Source organism: Oncorhynchus masou, chromosome 9 (assembly GCF_036934945.1).
Source record: "Oncorhynchus masou masou isolate Uvic2021 chromosome 9, UVic_Omas_1.1, whole genome shotgun sequence".
Classification (NCBI taxonomy): domain Eukaryota; kingdom Metazoa; phylum Chordata; class Actinopteri; order Salmoniformes; family Salmonidae; genus Oncorhynchus; species Oncorhynchus masou.
Genome location: NC_088220.1, coordinates 27583462 through 27604475, shown reverse-complemented (window position 1 = coordinate 27604475; position 21014 = coordinate 27583462). Strand labels below are relative to the sequence as shown.

Below are 21014 nucleotides of genomic sequence, written 5' to 3'. Positions count from 1 at the left end.
TAGACCAGAAACACACACACTAGACCAGCAACACACACACTAGACCAGCAACACACACACACACACTAGACCAGCAACACACACACACACACTAGACCAGCACACACACACTAGACCAGCAACACACACACACACTAGACCAGCAACACACACACACACACACACACTAGACCAGCAACACACACACACACACACACAAGACCAGCAACACACACACACTAGACCAGCAACACACACACACACACACACACACTAGACCAGCAACACACACACACACACACACACTAGACCAGCACACACACACACACACACACTAGACCAGCAACACACACACACACACACACTAGACCAGCAACTCACACACACACTAGACCAGCAACACACACACTAGACCAGCACACACACACACTAGACCACACACACACACTAGACCAGCAACACACACACTAGACCACACACACACACAACCAACACACACTAGACCAGCACACACACACTAGACAACACACACACACACTAGACCAGCACACACACACACACACACACACTAGACCAGCAACACACACACACACTAGACCAGCAACACACACACACTAGACCAGCAACACACACACACACACACACACACAACACACACACTAGACCAGCAACACACACACCAGCACACACACACTAGACCAGCAACACACACACACTAGACCAGCAACACACACACTAGACACAACACACTAGACCAGCAACAGCACACACACACACTAGACCACACACACACTAGACCAGCAACACACACACACACACTAGACCAGCAACACACACACACTAGACCACAACACACACACTAGACCAGCAACACACACACACACACACACACTAGACCAGCACACACACACTAGACCACACACACACACACACTAGACCAGCAACACACACACACACACTAGACCAGCAACACACACACACTAGACCAGCAACACACACACACACACACACACTAGACCAGCAACACACACACACACACACTAGACCAGCACACACACACACAACACTAGACCAGCAACACACACACACACAACACTAGACCAGCACACTAGACACACACACACACACACTAGACCAGCACACACACACACACTAGACCAGCAGCACACACACACACACACACACACACACTAGACCAGCAACACACACACACTAGACCAGCAACACACACACACTAGACCAGCACACACACACACACTAGACCACAACACACACACACACACTAGACCAGCAACAACACACACACACACACTAGACCAGCAACACACACACACACACTAGACCAGCAACACACACACACACACTAGACCAGCAACACACACACTAGACCAGCACACACACACACTAGACCAGCAACACACACACACACACACACACTAGACCAGCACACACACACACACTAGACCAGCAACACACACACACTAGACCAGCAACACACACACACTAGACCAGCTAGACCACACACACACACTAGACCAGCACACACACACACTAGACCACACACACACACACTAGACCAGCACACACACACACTAGACCAGCAACACACACACACACACACACACACGACCAGCAACACACACACACTATACCAGCACACACACACACACACACACACTAGACCAGCAACACACACACACACTAGACCAGCAACACACACACACTAGACCAGCAACACACACACAGCTAGGGTCTCTTGATTTAACAACTGTCTATTCATGACTGGGGACTCCGTAGGCCCAGTGTAGAGGTCGACCGATTATGATTCGACGACGATACCGATTACTAGATGACCAAAAAAGCCGATACCGATTAAATCGGCAGATTTTTTTAATGTATTTATTTGTAATAATGACAATTACAACAATACTGAATGAACACTTATTTTAACTTAATATAAAACATCAATAAACTCAATTTAGCCTCAAATAAATAATGAAACATGTTCAATTTGGTTTAAATAATGCAAAAACAAAGTGTTAGTTTCTTGTCCAAAAGTGCAATATGTGCTATGTAAGAAAGCTAACGTTTAAGTTCCTTGCTCAGAACATGAGAACATATGAAAGCTGGTGGTTCCTTTTAACATGAGTCTTCAATGTTCCCAGGTAAGAAGTTTAGGTTGTAGTTATTATAGGACTATTTCCCTCTATGCCATTTGTATTTCATTTACCTTTGTCTATTGGATGTTCTTATTGGCACTTTAGTATTGCCAGTGTAACAGTATAGCTTCCATCCCTCTCCTCGCTCGAACCAGCAACACAACGACAACAGCCACCGCATCGAAGCAGCGTTACCCATGCAGAGCATGGGGAACAACCACTCCAAGTCTCAGAGCGAGTGACGTTTGAAACGCTATTAGCGCACACCACGCTAACTAGATAGCCATTTCACATCGGTTACACCAGCCTAATTTCGGTAGTTGATAGGCTTGAAGTCATAAACATTGCAATGCTTGACACACAACGAAGAGCTGCTGACAAAACGCATGAAAGTACTTGTTTGAATGAATGCTGCCTACCACCCCTCAGACTGCTCTATCAAATCATAGACTTAATTATAACATAATAATACGAGCCTTGGGTCATTAATATGGTCGAATCCAGAAACGATCATCTCGAAAACAAGACGTTTCTTCTTTCAGTGAAATACGGAACTGTTTCGGGTGACATCCATAAGTCTAAATATTCCTGTTACATTGCACAACCTTCAATGTTATGTCATAATTACGTAATATTCGGGCAAATTAGGCGGCCCAAACTGTTGCATATACACTGACTCTACGTGCAATGAACGCGAGAGAAGTGACAATTTCACCTGGCTAATATTGCCTGCTAACCTGGATTTATTTTAGCTAAATATGCAGGTTTAAAAATATATACTTCTGTGTATTGATTTTAAGAAAGGCATTGGTGTTTATGGTTAGGTACACATTAGAGCAAAGACACGCACCGCATCGATTATATGCAACACAGGACACGCTAGATAAACTAGTAATATCATCAACCATGTGTAGTTAACTAGTGATTATAATTGATCGTTTTTAAGATGCGTTTAATGCTAGCTAGCAACTTACCTAGACTTACTGCATTCGCAAAACAGGCAGTCTCCTCGTTGAGTGCAATGAAAGGCAGGTGGTTAGAGCGTTGGACTAGTTAACTGTAAGGTTGCAAGATTCAACCCTCGAGCTGACAGGGTGAAAATCTGTCGTTCTGCCCCTGAACAAGGCAGTTAACCCACCGTTCCAAGGCCGTCATTGAAAATAAGAATGTGTTCTTAACCTCTTGAAACTCTGGGGCGCTATTTCATTTTTGGATGGAAAACGTTCCCGTTTTAAACAAGATATTTTGTCACAAAAAAATGCTCGACTATGCATATAATTGGTAGCTTTGGAAAGAAAACACTCTGACGTTTCCAGAACTGCAAAGATATTTTCTGTGCGTGCCCTAGAACGTGAGCTACAGGCAAAACCAAGATGAAACGGCATCCAGGAAATCAGCAGGATTTTTGAGGCTCCGTTTTCCATTGTCTCCTTTTATGGCTGTGAATGCGAGAGGAATGAGCCTGCCCTTTCTGTCGTTTCCCCAAGGTGTCTGCAGCATTGTTACGTATTTGTAGGCATATCATTGGAAGATTGACCATAAGAGACCACATTTTCCAGGTGTCCGCCCGGTGTCCTGCGCCGAAATTGGTGCGCAAACCTCAGCTGCAAGTATTTTTCCATGGAATTCAGAGAAGAAAGCAGGCTTCCACGAACGATATATCAATGAAGAGATATGTGAAAAAACACCTTGAGGATTGATTCCAAACAACGTTTGCCATGTTTCGGTCGATATTATGGAGTTAATTCGGAAAAAGTTTGACGTTGTTGGTGACTGAATTTTCGGTTCGGTAGCCAAATGTGATGTACAAAACGGAGCGATTTCTCCTACACAAAGATTCTTTCAGGAAAAACTGAACATTTGCTATGTAACTGAGAGTCTCCTCATTGAAAACATCCGAAGCTCTTCAAAGGTAAATGATTTTATTTATTTGGTTATCTGGTTTTTGTGAAAATGTTGCGTGCTAAATGCTACTCAAAATGCTAAGCTAGCTTTGCATACTCTTACACAAATTAGTGAATTGCTATGGTTCAAAAGCATATTTTGAAAATCTGAGATGACAGTGTTGTTAAGAAAAGGCTAAGCTTGAGAGCAGGCGCATTATTTTCATTTTATTTGCGATTTTCAGAAATCGTTAACGTTGCGTTATGCTAATGAGCCTGAGGCTTTATTCACAATCCTGGATCCGGGATGGGGAGTATCAAGAGGTATTAACTGACTCGCCCAGTTAAATAAAGATAAAATAAAAGGTAAGAATAAAAAATAAAAAAAATAAAAAATTAGAAATCGGCCAAATCCTTGTCCAAAAAAAAAACGATTTCCGATTGTTATGAAAACTTGAAAATCGGCCCTAATTAATAGGCCATTCAGATTAATCGGTCGACCTCTAACCCAGTGTGAGGTGTATTTTTACCCACTTGCTGAGAGCCCTCTCTGGGGCAGGAGGCTGGGATGAAGGCCCCACAGCCGGGAGCAAATTATGGAGCCGAGTTCTGAGAAGCAGGATCTCCTGACACAAACACAGCGTTGATTACACAGAGAGAGAGTCTGTGGATTAAATGTTAAAGTGACCAATCTATCACTCACCCAACTCCCCGCATCGTCCCCCTCCCAAAAAACATCCAACTCCCCGCACCGCCCCCCTCCCAAAAAACACCCAACTCCCCCACTGTCCCCCTCCCAAAAACACCCAACTCCCCCTCCCAAAAACACCCAACTCCCCCTCCCAAAAAACCCAACTCCACCACTGTCCCCCTCCCAAAAACACCCAACTCCCCCTCCCCAAAACACCCAACTCCCCCACTGTCCCCCTCCCAAAAACACCCAACTCTGCCACTGTCCCCCTCCCAAAAACACCCAACTCCGCCACTGTCCCCCTCCCCAAAAACACCCAACTCCCCCTCCCCAAAAACACCCAACTCCCCCTCCCCAAAAACACCCAACTCCCCCTCCCCAAAAACACCCAACTCCCCCTCCCCAAAAACACCCAACTCCCCCCCCCCAAAAACACCCAACTCCCCCTCCCCAAAAACACCCAACTCCCCCTCCCCAAAAACACCCAACTCCCCCTCCCCAAAAACACCCAACTCCCCCTCCCCAAAAACACCCAACTCCCCAAAACACCCAACTCCCCAAAACACCCAACTCCCCAAAACACCCAACTCCCCAAAACACCCAACTCCCCCTCCCCAAAACACCCAACTCCCCACTGTCCCCCTCCCAAAAACACCCAACTCTGCCACTGTCCCCCTCCCAAAAACACCCAACTCCGCCACTGCCCCCCTCCCAAAAACACCCAACTCTGCCACTGCCCCCCTCCCAAAAACACCCAACTCTGCCACTGCCCCCCTCCAAAAAACACCCAACTCCCCCACTGATCCCCTCCCAAAAATACCAAATGCATAAGTGGGGGTCGGTGAGGGACATTGACCACCTCCCAAAAATATCCCCTTCTACACAGGAAGAGGACGTTGACTCCCTCTCCCTGAGGGCTTATAGTTTAACGATGCATGCAGACCGGTCAGTGTGTGAGAGAGTCGAGTGAGAAACCAAAGGAACTCTATAAGCGACAACATCGCCCCCCTTCTGGCAATCACCTACGTCTCCATTTGCCTGCCATCAACTTGTCTATTCACTGTTCATCCTTACCCTGTACACACTAACTAGTGGTGGGAGAAAATGTAATGAATAAATAGTTACGTATCGAGAATATTATTTGACGATATATCGTATTGTTTTGTCAAATCACAATATCATTTGTGGTAGTTGGCTGTACCTACACTTAAACTCCAGTATCTTTCCTTCAGAGCTCGTTCTCCTCTTCAACCTCAGGAGGCTGAAGAAATTTGGCTTGTCACCAAAAGCACTCACAAACTTCTACAGATGCAAAATCGAGAGCATCCTGGCGGGCTGTATCACCGCCTGGTACGATAACTGCTCCGCCCACAACCGTAAGGCTCTCCAGAGGGTAGTGAGGTCTGCACAACGCATCACCGGGGGCAAACTACCTGTCCTCCAGGACACCTACACCACCCGATGTTACCGGAAGGCCATAAAGATCATCAAGGACAACAACCACCCGAGCCACTGCCTGTTCACCCCGCTATCATCCAGAAGGTGAGGTCAGTACAGGTGCATCAAAGCTGGGACCGAGAGACTGAAAAACAGCTTCTATCTCAAGGCCATCAGACTGTTAAACAGCCACCACTAACATTGAGTGGCTGCTGCCAACACACTGACTCAACTCCAGCCACTTTAATAATGGGAATTGATGGAAATGATGTCAAATATATCACTAGCCACTTTAAACAATGCTACCTAATATAATGTTTACATACCCTACATTATTCATCTCATATGTATACGTATATACTGTACTCTATATCATCTACTGCTTAAACTATGCCACTTTGTTTACATACTCATCTCATATGTATATACTGTACTCGATACCATCTACTGTATCTTGCCTATGCTGCTCTGTACCATCACTCATTCATATCTTTATGTACATATTCATTATCCCCTTACACTGTGTATAAGAAATTAGTTTTGGAATTGTTAGTTAGATTACTTGTTGGTTATTACTGCATTGTCGGAACTAGAAGCACAAGCATTTCGCCACACTCGCATTAACATCTGCTAACCATGTGTATGTGACAAATACATTTGATTTGATCTTGTTATAAGGGGGAGACACTTTTCAGCACTTTTTATTTCCATGACTGATCAACACTTGTTTTCTCATGGTTCTCTTGTCCCTCTGCAGCAGACATATGGTGAGCAATATGTTTGGAACATGGAATCACAAATAAATAAAATTAAATCACAGTATCGAATCACAATACACATCGCATTGGGACCTAAGTATCGTGATAATACCATATCATGTGGTCCCTGGCAATTCCCAGCCCTAACACACACACACACACACACACACACACACACACGCCCCTATGCCTACAAGCAGCACAGCACCCGGGACTCCGTCTCAGCTCTGCATTGAAGAAGCAGACGCTCTGACATACCATCAACACCTAGTCAAAGCCTGTGGCCTATGGGCATTTCCATGTAAAAGGACCCATGAGCACCAATGTGATGTTCATGGGAGCAAATAAAATTGGGTGTCAAATGAAGGCTAAAAGTCAATATTTTTGGGAAATGAAGGCATGGATACATTTGGCATAAAGGCTTTGATTTCTGGATAAACAGATAGAAAATTAGTCTTATAAAACATTACCAGAAAAAGTCTTCATTTATCCTGCCAACTAATATCAACACACATTCAGAAGTTGTTTACCCTCTAAGTTTAAAATATTGCCTTGTGCCTTGTAATTCTTTACCAAAACACACATTTCTTTGATACCAAAAAAATGAGAACGAACAAGTAAATCAATCGTAGACCTACCGATTAGTTACTGACGTCACTGATATAAATTTTGTTGTTGAAATAAAGTGATTCAAACGATTTACTACGGTCTTCCCTTCCACTGGCATACTGCTATGCAAATGAATAGTGCCAACTGTAAAGTTTGGTGGAGGATAAATAATGGTCTGGGGCGATGAAGGGAAATCTTAATGTTACAGCATACAATGACATTCTAGACGATTCTTTACTTCAGTTTGGGGAATGCCCTTTCCTGTTTTTGCATGACAATGCCCCCGTGCACAAAGCGAGGTCCATACAGAAATGGTTTGTCGAGATCGGTGTGGAAGATCTTGACTGGCCTGCACAGAGCCCTGACCTCAACCCCATCTAACACCTTTGGGATGAATTGGAACGCCGACTACGAGCCAGACCTAATCGCCCAACATCAGCGCCCGACCTCACTAACGCTCGTGGCTGAATGGAAGCAAGTCCCTGCAGCAATGTTCCAACATCTAGTGGAAAGCATTCACCGAAGAGTGGAGGCTGTTACAGCAGCAAAGGGGGGACCAACTCCATTTTAATGCCCATGATTTTGGGATGAGATGTTGGATGATCAGGAGTCCACATACTTTTACGTAGTGAAAATCATAGACGTATGTTTCACAAGTTTGGGTAGCAGAGTACAATACATTAGAGTAAAGACAAGTATAGTAATGTACTTAACTCTGCTGTGTTGAGCTGTGATGTCCAAACATAGGAGGACATTCATAGTATAGATCAGACAGGGACCCATGCTGTTACCGTAACTCCCCTACCAGATGTAATTCCATTTCACTTACTGTAGCTCAATAACCTAAATATACCGAACCAAAATATAAATGCAGCATGAAAAGTGTTGGTCCCATGTTTCATGAGCAGAAATAAAAGATCCCAGAAATGTTCCACACGCACAGAAAGCTTATTTCACAAAAACATTGCACATCCCTGAGAGTGAGCATTTCTCTTTTGCCAAGACAATCCATCCACCTCACAGCTGTGGCATATCAAGGAGCTGAGCAGTTGTAACACAATGCCACATAGGTCTCATGTTTTGAGAGTGTGTGCAATTGGCATGCTGACAGCAGGAATGTCTACCAGAGCTGTTGCTAGACAATTTAATTTTAATTTCTCTACCATAAACCGCCTCCAATTGTATTTTATCGATGGCAATTTGAATGCTCAGATATATCGTGATGAGATCCTGAGGCCCAATGTCGTGCCATTAATCCTCCGCCATCACCTCATGTTTCAGCATGATAACGGACGGCCCCATGTCGCAAGGATCTGTACACAATTCCTGAAAATGTCCCAGTTTTTCCATGGCCTGCATACTCACCAGACATGTCACCTATTGAGCATGTTTGGGGTGCTCTGGATCGAGGTATGCGTGTCCCAGTTCTCGCCAATATCCAGCAACGTCACACCGCCATTGAAGTTGAGTGGGACAACATTCCATAGGCAACAATCAACAGCCTGATCAACTCTATATGAAAGAGATGCGTCTCGCTGCATGAGGCAAATGGTGGTCACCCCAGATACTGACTGGTTTTCTGATCCATGGCCATACTTTTTTTAAGGTATCTGTGACCAACAGATGCATATATGTATTCCCAGTCAGTGAAATCCATAGATTAATTTATTTAAATTGGCTGATTGCCTTATCTGAACTGTAGCTATAAAATTGTTGCATGTTGCGTTGATCTTTTTGTTCAGTGTCGATATTTTCATATCTGACACCACATTCTTTATGCAGACATCTTTGAATCTTAATAAAGAGCAGATATTTAAGTGAGTTGTTTTGAAAACGTGGTCGCATAGAAACCTGAGCGAGATTTGATAATACTTCCGTTACTAAAGCTTGAATCTGCACAGTTCTTCCACTCAATTTGCTTTTGCAGATTTCTCAGTGGAAACTGTTCAAATTTGAGCATAGAGTTGTACGGTTTGCCAAACTTTGAAGTCAAAGGTTTTTATTCGATGTACATTTTAAAGTGAAAAAAAACAAGTCAAAGCATAATTCTGTTAACCTCGCTGCCCCTATGCAGTTATAGAACCCACAGCCTTGTTCTGAGCAGCTTGATCTGACTGACTGAAAACCTCCACACATCCCTGTCCAGTATTGACCCTCCAGGACACGTACAACCTTCCTTCCACTAATTGGCATGGCTCCAGAGTGAGTAGGTTGACAGCTGGGTACTTGCACTCGGACTGAGAGACAAGGCTCACAGCTTGTTCCAGGAGAATGGGGAGACTAGAGAGATGCCTGCAGTGAGGAAGTGTCCATTTCGATAATACTCCAAAGCCTGAGTCTCCGTAATGAGGAGGCTACATAGAGCAGGGTCACACTGTGTACCTGTACACGCACCCAGAGCATGTATTAGCAGAACCTCACACACACAACCTCTCCCCTCTCTCACACACACACTCCTCCCTCTTCCACACACCCTCCCTCTCCCACACACACACACACACACACACACACACACACACACACACTCCACTCACACACACACACCTCCCTCTCCCCTCCCACACACACACTCTCCCTCCCTCCCTCTCCCACACACTCCCCTCCCTCTCCCACACACACACGCACTCCTCACACTCACACACACACACTCCCTCCCTCTCTCCACACCCTCCCTTTCCTCCTTCCCACACACTCCCTCCCTCCCCCCCACACACACACACGCCCTCCCTCTCCCCACCCTCCCTCTCCCACACACACACACACCCTCCCTCACACACACACACACACACACACGCCCTCCCTCTCCCACACACACTCCCTCCCTCTCCCACACACACACTCCCTCTCTCACACACACACACACACTCCCTCCCACACACACACACACACTCCCTCCCTCACACACACTCACCACACACACTCCCCCACACACACTCCCTCCACCACACTTCACACACACACACTCCCTCACACACACACACTCCCTCACCCCCACACACACACTCCCTCCCACACACTCCCTCTCCCCTCCCACACTCCCTCCCACACACACACACACACTCCCTCCCACACACCTCCCACACACACACTCCCTCCACACACACACTCCCTCCACACACACACACCACTCCCTCCCTCACACACACACACACACACTCCCTCACACACACACTCCCTCCCTCACACACACACACTCCCTCACACACACACACTCCCTACCACACCACTGTCTGACCGTCTGTTTGTCTACCCCCTCCTGACCGTCTGTTTGTCTACCCTCCGTCTGTCCCGTCTGTTTGTCTACCCGGCCGTCTGTCTGACCTCTGTTTGTCTACCCACACTGTCTGACCACTGTTTCCCTCGGCCTCTGTCACACGTCTGTTTGTCACACCCACACGTCTGTCTGACCGTCACACTCCCTCCTGTCACCACACACACTCCCTCTGACCGTCACACTCCCTCCTGTCACTGTTTGTCTACACTCCCTGTCTGACCGTCACTACCCGGCCGTCTCCCTCCCTGTTTGTCACCTCGTCAGTCTGACCGTCACTCCCTCCCTGTCTGACACACACTCTGTCCTCCCACACACTAACACAGTTTTCAATGAACATGGACCCATAATGAAGAGAGGGGGTAGAGTGCGGGGAAAGAGTGGGGGAGGTAGAGTGCGTGGAAAGAGGGGGGTAGAGTGCACACACACGTGGAAAGAGGGGGGGTAGAGTGCACTCCCTCCCACACACACACATCTCCCTCGGGGGAAGAGGGGGGTAGAGTCACAAAGAGTGGGGGTAGAGTGCGGGGAAAGAGTGGGGGGTAGAGTGCGGGGAAAGAGTGGGGGTAGAGTGCGGGAAAGAGTGGGGGTAGAGTGCTCGGGGAAAGAGTGGGGGGTAGACGGGGAAAGAGTGGGGGTAGAGTCCGGGGAAAGAGTGGGGGGTAGAGTCTAGAGTCGGGGAAAGAGGGGGGTAGAGTGCGGGGAAAGAGGGGGGATAGAGTGCGGGGAAAGACACTCCGGGATAGAGTGGGGGGGGGTAGAGTCGGGGATAGACACACACCGTCGGGGATAGAGTGTCGGGGATAGAGTGCGTGGAAGAGGGGGGTCCCGTGGAAAGAGGGGGGGTAGAGTGCTGGAAAGAGGGGGTAGAGTGGGGAAGAGGGGGGTCTGCGGGGAAAGACCCTCCCGGGGAAAGAGTGGGGGTAGAGTCGGGGAAAGAGGGGGGTAGACTAGACCGTCGGGGAAAGAGGGGGGGATGTGAGGGGAAAGAGGGGGGGTTGCGGGGAAATCTAGAGTGCGGGGAAAGAGGGGGGACCCGGCCGGGGATAGAGTCTAGAGTCTGGAAAGGGGGGTAGACCGTGGAAAGAGGGGGGAGGTCACACTCCCGGGGAAAGAGGGGGGGTCCCGGGGAAAGAGGGGGTAGAGTGCCGTCTGTCGGGGAAAGAGGGGGGTAGACGGGGAAAGTCTAGAGTGAGGGGAATCGGGGGGTCCCGGGGAAGAGGGGGGTAGAGTGCGGGGAAAGAGTGGGGGGTAGACCCGGGGAAAGAGTGGGGGGTAGAGTGCCGGGGAAAGAGTCGGGGAAAGAGTGGGGGGGTAGAGTCGTGGAAGAGGGGGGTGACGGGGGAAGAGGGGGGGTAGACGGGGAAAGAGTGGGGGGTAGAGTGCGGGGAAAGAGTGGGGGTAGAGTCTGCGGGGGAAATAGTGGGGGGTAGAGTGCCGGGAAAGAGTGCGGGGAAAAGAGTGGGGGGTAGAGTGCGTGGAAGAGGGGGGGTAGAGTGCACGGGGAAAGAGTGGGGGGTAGAGTCTGTCTGACCACACGGGGAAAGAGTGGGGGGTAGAGTGCGGGGAAAGAGTGGGGGTAGAGTCTGCGGGGAAAGACCCGGGAAAAGAGTGGGGGTAGAGGCACGGGGGAAAGAGTGGGGGATAGACTCCTCCTGTCTAGACAGGGGGGGGTAGAGTCTGACTGTTTGTCTACCTAGAGGCCGTCTGTCTGACCGTCTGTTTGTCTACCTGGCCGTCTGTCTGAGGGGGGGTAGAGTGCAGGGAAAGAGGGGGGATAGAGTCTGTTTGTCTACCTAGAGGCCGTCTGTCTGACCGTCTGTTTGTCTACGGGGAAAGAGGGGGGATAGAGTGCGGGGAAAGAGGGGGGGCCGTCTGTCTGACCATCTGTTTGTCTACCTGGCCGTCAGTCTGACGGGGAAAGAGGGGGGATAGAGTGAGTGCAGGAAGGGGGGGGTTAGAGTGCTGTTTGTCTACCTGGCCGTCTGTCTGACCGTGGAAAGAGGGGGGTCTGTCTACCTAGCCATCTGTCTGTACCTCGGTACAGCAGAAGCACACAGTGTAAATCAGCAGCAGTTTTCAATGAACATGGACACTAACATAGCAGGGGGAAGAGAGGGGGTAGAGTGCGGGGAAAGAGTGAGGGGAAGAGTGGGGGGGAGGTAGAGTGCGGGAAAGAGCGGGGGATAGAGTGGGGGAAAGAGTGGGGGATAGAGTGGAAAGAGGGGGGGGGTAGAGTGCGGGGAAAGAGGGGGGGGTAGAGTGCGTGCGGGGAAAGAGGGGGGTAGAGTGCGGGGAAAGGGGGGGTAGAGTGCGTGCGGGAAAGAAGCGGGGGAAAGAGGGGGAAGAGTGCGGGAAAGAGGGGGAGTGCGTGGAAGAGGGGGGGGGTAGAGTGCGTGGAAGAGGGGGGGTAGAGTGCGGGGAAAGAGGGGGGGGTAGAGTGCGGGGAAGAGTGGGGGTAGAGTGCGGGGGAGGTAGAGTGCGGGGGAAGAGGGGGGTAGAGTGCGGGGAGTGGGGGAAGAGTGGGGGGGGGGGTAGAGTGCGGGGAAGAGGGGGGGTAGAGTGCGGGGAAAGAGTGCAGGGAAGAGTGCGGGGAAAGAGTGAGGGAAAGAGTGCGGGGAAAGAGTGCGGGGAAGAGGGGGGGTGGAGTGCGGGGGAGGGAAAGAGTGGGGGGTGAGGGAAAGAGTGCGGGGAAAGAGTGCAGGGAAAGAGGGGAAAGAGTGCGGGGAAAGAGTGGGAAAGGGGGAAGAGTGAGGGGAAGAGTGGGGAAGAGTGGGGGGTAGAGTGCGGGGGAAAGAGTGTAGAGTGGGGGGAAAGAGAAAGAGTGCGGGGAAAGAGTGCGGGGTAGAGTGCAGGGAAAGAGTGGGGAGAGTGCGGGGAAAGAGTGGGGGAAAGAGTGTGGGGAAAGAGTGAGGCGGGAAAGAGTGCAGGGGGGGAAAGAGTGCAGGGAAAGAGTGCAGGGGAAGAAGAGTGCAGGGAAAGAGTGCAGGGAAAGAGTGCGGGACAGGGAAAGAGTGCAGGGAAAGAGTGCAGGGAAAGAGTGCAGGGAAAGAGTGCAGGGAAAGAGTGCAGGGAAAGAGTGCAGGGAAAGAGTGCAGGGGGGAAAGAGTGGGGGAAAGAAGAGTGCAGGGAAAGAGTGGGAAAGAGTGCAGGGAAGAGTGCAGGGGAAGAGTGCAGGGAAGAGTGCAGGGAAGAGTGCAGGGAAAGAGTGCAGGGAAGAGTGGGGGAAGAGAGTGCGGGGAAAGAGTGCAGGGGGGAGGGAGAGTGGGGGAAAGAGTGGGGGAAAGAGTGGGGGAAAGAGTGGGGGGAAAGAGTGGGGGGAAAGAGTGGGGGGAAAGAGTGCGGGGAAGAGGGGGGGATAGAGTGTGGGGAAGAAGGGGAATAGAGTGACTTTAGTATAATTGTGTGTAGCTATGTAGCTAGCTGTCCAGCCCAGAGAGAGAGCATTGGGGGGTTGGCGACTTGAGCTGGCAACAGATGTTTGTTTTTTACATATACGTGTTATTTAACACTGTTAATCATAGAAATGAGTGGTTTGGGTGGATTAGACAAGAAGGCCTCGAACAAAGCCCTCTCTTAGTGGGTGTCTATGTCTGCACGTCCATAAGAGTATCTGAGTAAGCACTTAGACGCAGGTAGGTAAGTCACTGCTGATCCTCATAGTTCAACCTCCCTGGGAGTCAGTACAGAGCTACACACACAAATCACTCCCCACTCTAGGGCAAGTCAATGGCAACCATTTCCAATAACACCATTCAAGAATTTCACCATGACTTAAAGATACCAGTTCGGCATCTCACTCAATTTATACTCTTGGGATAGAATCCAAATTTAAAAGATTATAATGGGCAATTTCAAGTTAATTTGACCCTAAGATATCCTCATGTTAAGTCTGGGCGAGGTGAGACACCTTAGTAAGTTGTGCAGCACTCTCCTATTGGACAGCAACAACAACAAAATCAGGAAGTGTGCATTACTATGGTGATGTAACCTGCTGCCGAACCTACAGGTGGCAAAGCCACAGAAGGAAATATGCGACTCCGAAAGGAAATAAAGTCTACCAGCTGGAATGGATAAGTGCTGTCAGGGATCAGTCACACAGAAGATCTAGATGTGGTTGATTGGGCGTGTGTGTACATGACCATGCTTGGCAGATCCAAGCACCATGCACTTCTGATGGCTGCACACAGCTCATACACCCTGTGCTAGCCTTCAGCCCGGGAATTACCAGTGACAGCACCATACAATATCACCATACTTAGTTGCCGATATGATATGCACTGCGATTCTCTCAATTCTATGTGTTGCGATTGTGATTTGATGTTCCACACATATTGGCTCACTATATGTCTGCTGCAGAGAGACAAGAGAAGGCTATGAGAAAATAACATTTTAATCAGTCAAGGAAAAAAACTGCTAAAAACATGTTGACTCCCTATTTAAAAAGTAGATTGTGCTATAGGATGACAAATACCTGCATTTTGGCACAAGTACAGGCGTGTAGCTCTGAGTAGGCCTGCCACGACCATGAGGATCAGAGGTCAGGTTCTCACCTAAGACATTGGTCAGACTCACCGACAGAGAAACATCATGGCAGTTTAACAAGGTGTCTGGGATGACCAGGGGTTAGCTGAGGAATGCCATCCCCTTATACTAGAAGTGTGTGTGTGTGTTGGGGAGGCTGAACATGGCAGGTTAACAGGGCTCCAGTTGAGTTATGCCATCCCCTCATTCATCGCTCTCTGTGTAGGAGTAAGGCTCTGCATGCTTACGCCATGAGGCAGCCCAGGGCGCCTTCTCAGACATGAGGCAGCCCAGGGCGCCTTCTCAGACATGAGGCAGCCCAGGGCGCCTTCTCAGACATGAGGCAGCCCAGGGCGCCTTCTCAGACATGAGGCAGCCCAGGGCGCCTTCTCAGACATGAGGCAGCCCAGGGCGCCTTCTCAGACATGAGGCAGCCCAGGGCGCCTTCTCAGACATGAGGCAGCCCAGGGCGCCTTCTCAGACATGAGGCAGCCCAGGGCGCCTTCTCAGACATGAGGCAGCCCAGGGCGCCTTCTCAGACATGAGGCAGCCCAGTGTGCCTTCTCAGTTTAAGAGTATGGTCCAAAATAATCAACAGAGAGTTGAGTGGTGTAAACGTATTTACTACCCACACTGGTGCCTCTGGGCCCTGCCACAATAGATGGGGAGGAGGAGGGGTAGTGTAGTGACAGAAAGGTTACTGGGGAAGAAAAAAGCAATTTCCTGCTTTTCATTTTTGCACAACTTCCTGCAACAATATAGACCAAAGAGTCAGAAGGTTTGTGTCTTTGTTTAGCGAATGACAAGCAGATATGTACACGCAGTTACTAACTCAAACTGGCCTTCTAAAATCTTGAAACGTAGTAAAGAAACATTGAAATAGTAAAATGAGGTAATAGCTGGATTTGTACTGTAGCCTGATTTTTTTCCTAAATGAAGAGAAAAATGTAAACGAGAAAACACCCAGGATACTGTCCAAGAAAAAGGATGTTTGATAGAAGAGAAGAGCAGAAATGACTCCCATTCTTTCAATACAACTGAAGAGTTTAAAAGGTGAGCCCATGTTGTCACTGAACAGCCCAGCGACACACACCAGATACAGTTTAACATCAAAGTTCAAACACCTGCAGACCACACACAATAATCCAACATGTAGATTAAACATCTCTTTGCCCTTGGCGAGGAAGGAACGTGGCATGAGGTCAAAGAACGTGTCAAAAGCCAGTGTTAATCAGTGATAAAATGGAGAGGTGAGATGGACAAAACAAAGCATATGTAATGGGTGTTCATTCACCAAACCCAACTGCAACAAAGTCAGCATTCACCATCAAAGACAGGTGGAACCAACATTAGTGCAGTTAGTGTGGAACACTCAGTAAACCAAGGCAGTGGAGTACATGCACACATACAGGAACTTGTTTAACTCCCTAAAAGGGAAGACAGAGGGATTTACTAAAGTTAGCTAAGTAGCACAGAATGGCGTGTTCTCTGGTCTTCGCCATCCTCACACACACACAAAGTATAATGCAGAATGCACACCAACACACAGAGATATACACTGACACGGTTCTTGACACCGCTCTTCAGCCAGCATGTTTTATCACCTCTGTCACTTTCTCCTCAGTGAGTTGACAAGCTGTGTCCAGCCTGACTGACACTGGGACAAAGAGCACATTACACCCACCCAATCCAAGGACTCAACACATGGGCCTACCATAGCGATCATCACCTAGTGGGCTACGTCAGTAGCATAGAGCAATGGATCAATGATCTCCTGATCCATGCCTAACAAAGCTCCATCCTCCAGATGCTCATCGAACTCAAACACATGAGCTAAAACAGAGACCGAAGACAACAGAAAGCAAGCAAATATGACAAAACTAAAGAAAACAAAAAATGTACAGTCAAAGAGAGGAAAAGGTACAAGTATGTAGAGGAAGAGATTCCTGCAGTGAGCGAATGCCTTGCTCTGCCTGTTTGCTCTGGCATAGCAGACTTTACACAAGTCACTTATCCAGTTCGGACAGACAGAGCGCACTCGCTTTAGGCTACATATTTTGCAGCTGTATGCATATATCTGACTCAGCCTCATAGCCATGTCATCTCTAACAACACCGCTCTTTTTTATCCACTGTGGAATGTCTACTAATAATATCCATCCCCCCCAAATCTGAACAACTCAACAGGTAGAGGTCAAGAGTTGTGTTACAGTGTCCTAAAACTAACTGGGTGTGTTCACCATCAGCCAATCAGTGGCCTCTGTCTGGTGGGATGAGCATCAGGTGGGGGCAGTGGTGCATGCTGGGAAGGGTTATTTCTGCCAGAGGTGTGTCCAGGTAGGGTCGATCTAATAACCTCTTTGTTAGAGCTGAGATGATCAACCGAAAATGACACAGACCGCTTATCATGGACATTTAGCTGACATCTTCATCACATTGAATTACACCCATTCTTGCCATGGTTACTCACTGGCTATGATGTTACTACGCCATCTCCACCAGGTTACTACAGTCAGCGCGATGCACCACGTCAGTGTTTAACTACGATACAAAGTAGCATATTCTTTATGTTTGTGATTTAAATCCACTTCCCATTAAATTGTTTGTCATTGACGCGTTAATTACATTTCCTAATAGTAGACTGCAAGGGAGACAATGAAGTTGCTTGCCGACGTGTAAAATAAAAAGTATTCCATATCTGTAATGTACTTAACTATAACCCTGGTTCAATCCGGAGACAGTAACCTGTTCAACCCGAACTGAATTATCTCCAAATCAAACAATAGAACTTGCTACTACCGGGTTACAGTTTCCAAACCGCGAGTCGTGCAGTTTGTTACAATGTCCCTCATTGCAACACTTCAGACTTTCAGCAGGTGGTAAACTAACTACTTCCTCATGTGTTCACAAACAAGGTTTGACATTAGCCTTGCAGATTTCAGAGTTTTCGGAAAACACGCTGAATAATGTTAAACTGGTTGCAAATTAAATATAATCACAAGCAGGTCTGCTAGACAGAGTTACTAGTGATATGACACGCCACTTGTTCTACCAATAAGTAACTGTTGATGAGTCCACACTTGTTCAGCATGTTGCCATCAGAGCTCATAAGTAACATTGAACAGGAGTGCATAAGCTAGCATCAGTGAAATATGAATACGTACAAATTTCTTTTTCCCGTCTCCATCTTCATAATTTCTCTTTTCTTTTTTGTCCTTCTTGCTTTTGGGAGCAGCAGAGGCAGAATTCCCCGCATTATCCATTGTGATTTAGACAATTTCCTCAAAGGGAGAACAAAAAATAAACTCACGAACACACCCGGTGATAGCCGTATGTTTACACAAAAACAAACTGACGCCTCGCTACCAAGTTATGAAAAGTTGTTCTTTCCGACGAAAAAAAGGTCTGAGCAGACCCTGCTGCCTGTCTGTACTCGCCTAACGTTACTGCTGTTGGACTAGTAACTATTAGCGAGTGGCTAGCTAGCCAATAACCCGAACCCCCGCCTGTGATGGAAAAAGGAGGGAAATTTAAAGTACCCCCAAACAGCGGAAGGAAAACGTATAGGAGCCACTCTTGACGACTCTTTGTTGTTGCACCAAAGACAACTATACCGTTCCTCTTAGTTAGTTAATGTTGCACAGTTGTCGTCCCAAAGAAAGAGGGTTGCCCGTAATCCTTGCAAATGTTGAGTGCCTCCCTGTCCATGTAGTGGCTAACGTTAGATATCTTACAACTCGGTGAACAAAGACGGTTCTTCCTACTACCACGAGTTGTTTCTATACAACACGGTAGTCGTGTGGTTTCCCCATATTCGTGTCCATTACTGCAACAAGTTAACTTTCCCGAATGACAACGTTCAAACACATCCACAGTAGTCTTCTTCCTGTGCTGACAAATTAGAACGGCTGGGAGAGGAGCCATGCGCACGAGAACTACACCTGAGAGATGACAGATACAGTAGGTTAGGTATTCCCAAACTGGGGAACGACAAATAAAAATGTGATTCACTTATTTTTTAAACTAAAAATTCAAACAGTACATTTATATTTTCTAACGGGGGTATATATTTGGGTGAGTTTTTTTTCTCGTCTGTGTAACCTCATTTCACTGCCATTAAATAAAATGAAACCATCTCGTGTTCAGCAAAATAACAACACAATGTCAAATACAGGAAGCCTAGTCAAATAATTAACATCCAATCACATGAACCGTTACTCTCTGGTAGGAAACATTCACTCTTGCACAGACATTTAGAAACATGACCATTTGAAAATAAGCCACCGGAGTTTTTTAAGCGAGAATAAAGACGATTTTCGAGTAGTAAGACATGTATAAAAGCAACAGATACCATTAATAAGAAGGGGCTAGCTGCAGGGGCGAAAATCTGATATCAACTTTGGAGGGGACAATTACATTACATTTTCTCAAGAGCAACTCCCGAGGGGGACACCAAAAGTAGTGCTGTAACACATAGCCTAAGATGTAGTATGTTTTTATTTAACTTTTTCTGATTCATTTATATAGTCATTAAATATGTGCCACTGGTTTGAGTCTATTACAACATCTTTACAAGAACAAAACGCTCAGAATAAGTACAGTTCTAAAAGCAAGATAACTACTTCGCTGAAAAACCCAAACAAATCAACCAAAATATCCTTCATAAATACTTAGTTATTGTTCAGTGTCTCAACTCTACAAATAACAGCTATGGACAAGTATGTCACACAAAGTATGCAATTTTAAATTAAATAAATAATTAGTAAGTGTACTGTCATGAACTAAAAACTACTAAACAAAATAACATATATCATACTATACAGCAGGGGGCCTCAAACAGGGTAGATGGACCCCTAGGGGTCCCTGGTGTAATGGCAAGGGGTCCATGAAATAAAAAGTGTAATGTACGTATTCAGCAGCGCAAGGATTCCACTAACTTTACATATAATATAGAGGGGTGGAGGTCCCTGAGGACCACTCAAAACCTTGCCTCAAAATATGCAGGGGTGGAGGTCCCGAAAAAAGTTTGAGAACCACTGCTATACACACGACTGAACAAAAGAAACAAACATATGTTTGAAGGTTTCAATGGATCCAACAAATTGCTGGCAGATATTTTCCCTCAAGACTGTCCAGCCTGTCTTTATGTACATTACAGACTAAATTCTGACCAGCACCTCAACTTGGTCAACCAACCCCCGCACCTCCACTGGAAGCCTCCTGAGGACCTCTGCTGCCTCTCCACTGCTGCTACAGGGATATTTGTTGTGAAAGAGAGGCAACTGCACTGAAAGGTAATCTATGTTCAGCTCAGGGTACTGATCTAGAGACTCATCCAACTCCCCCGTGAGAAGCGCTCTTTCCAACTTTTGCAGAATGTTTAGACTGTCCTGGTCAAACTGAACCTCCACACCATCCAACACTTTAAAAAATTCTGCCCTATAGTGATGCACTGCTTTGTCCGAAAATCGTCTTGAGAGTGTCTCAATGGAGTCAATCAATGTTGTTGCTTTCTCATACAGTGCAAGGTAGCTTTCTTCATTTCTGCTGTTTACCCCAAGCACTGGATAACTGGGGACTGATTGGATTTATCTGGTGTGCTGTTACAGTTACACAGTGGCGGTGGGTTTGGCAGTTTTGAATTTTTCAATGGCTTTTCTCCAGTTCCTAAATCCTGCATTAATGAAGGCAGCATCTGCTCTTT

At 47.3% G+C, this 21014-nt stretch overlaps 1 protein-coding gene across 2 annotated transcripts in view; it reads right to left on the bottom strand.

Moving 5' to 3' along the window:
- Positions 1 to 19302, bottom strand: part of LOC135545770 (protein diaphanous homolog 1-like) — a 191412-nt gene extending 172110 nt beyond the window's left edge. For both annotated transcript variants that reach the window (XM_064973620.1, XM_064973621.1), the window contains exon 1: positions 18475 to 19302. In XM_064973620.1, coding sequence (XP_064829692.1) covers positions 18475 to 18573 — 99 coding nt within the window. In that variant the 5' untranslated portion in view covers positions 18574 to 19302. The remainder of the gene's footprint in view (positions 1 to 18474) is intronic.
- Between the last annotated feature and the right edge of the window lie 1712 nt (positions 19303 to 21014).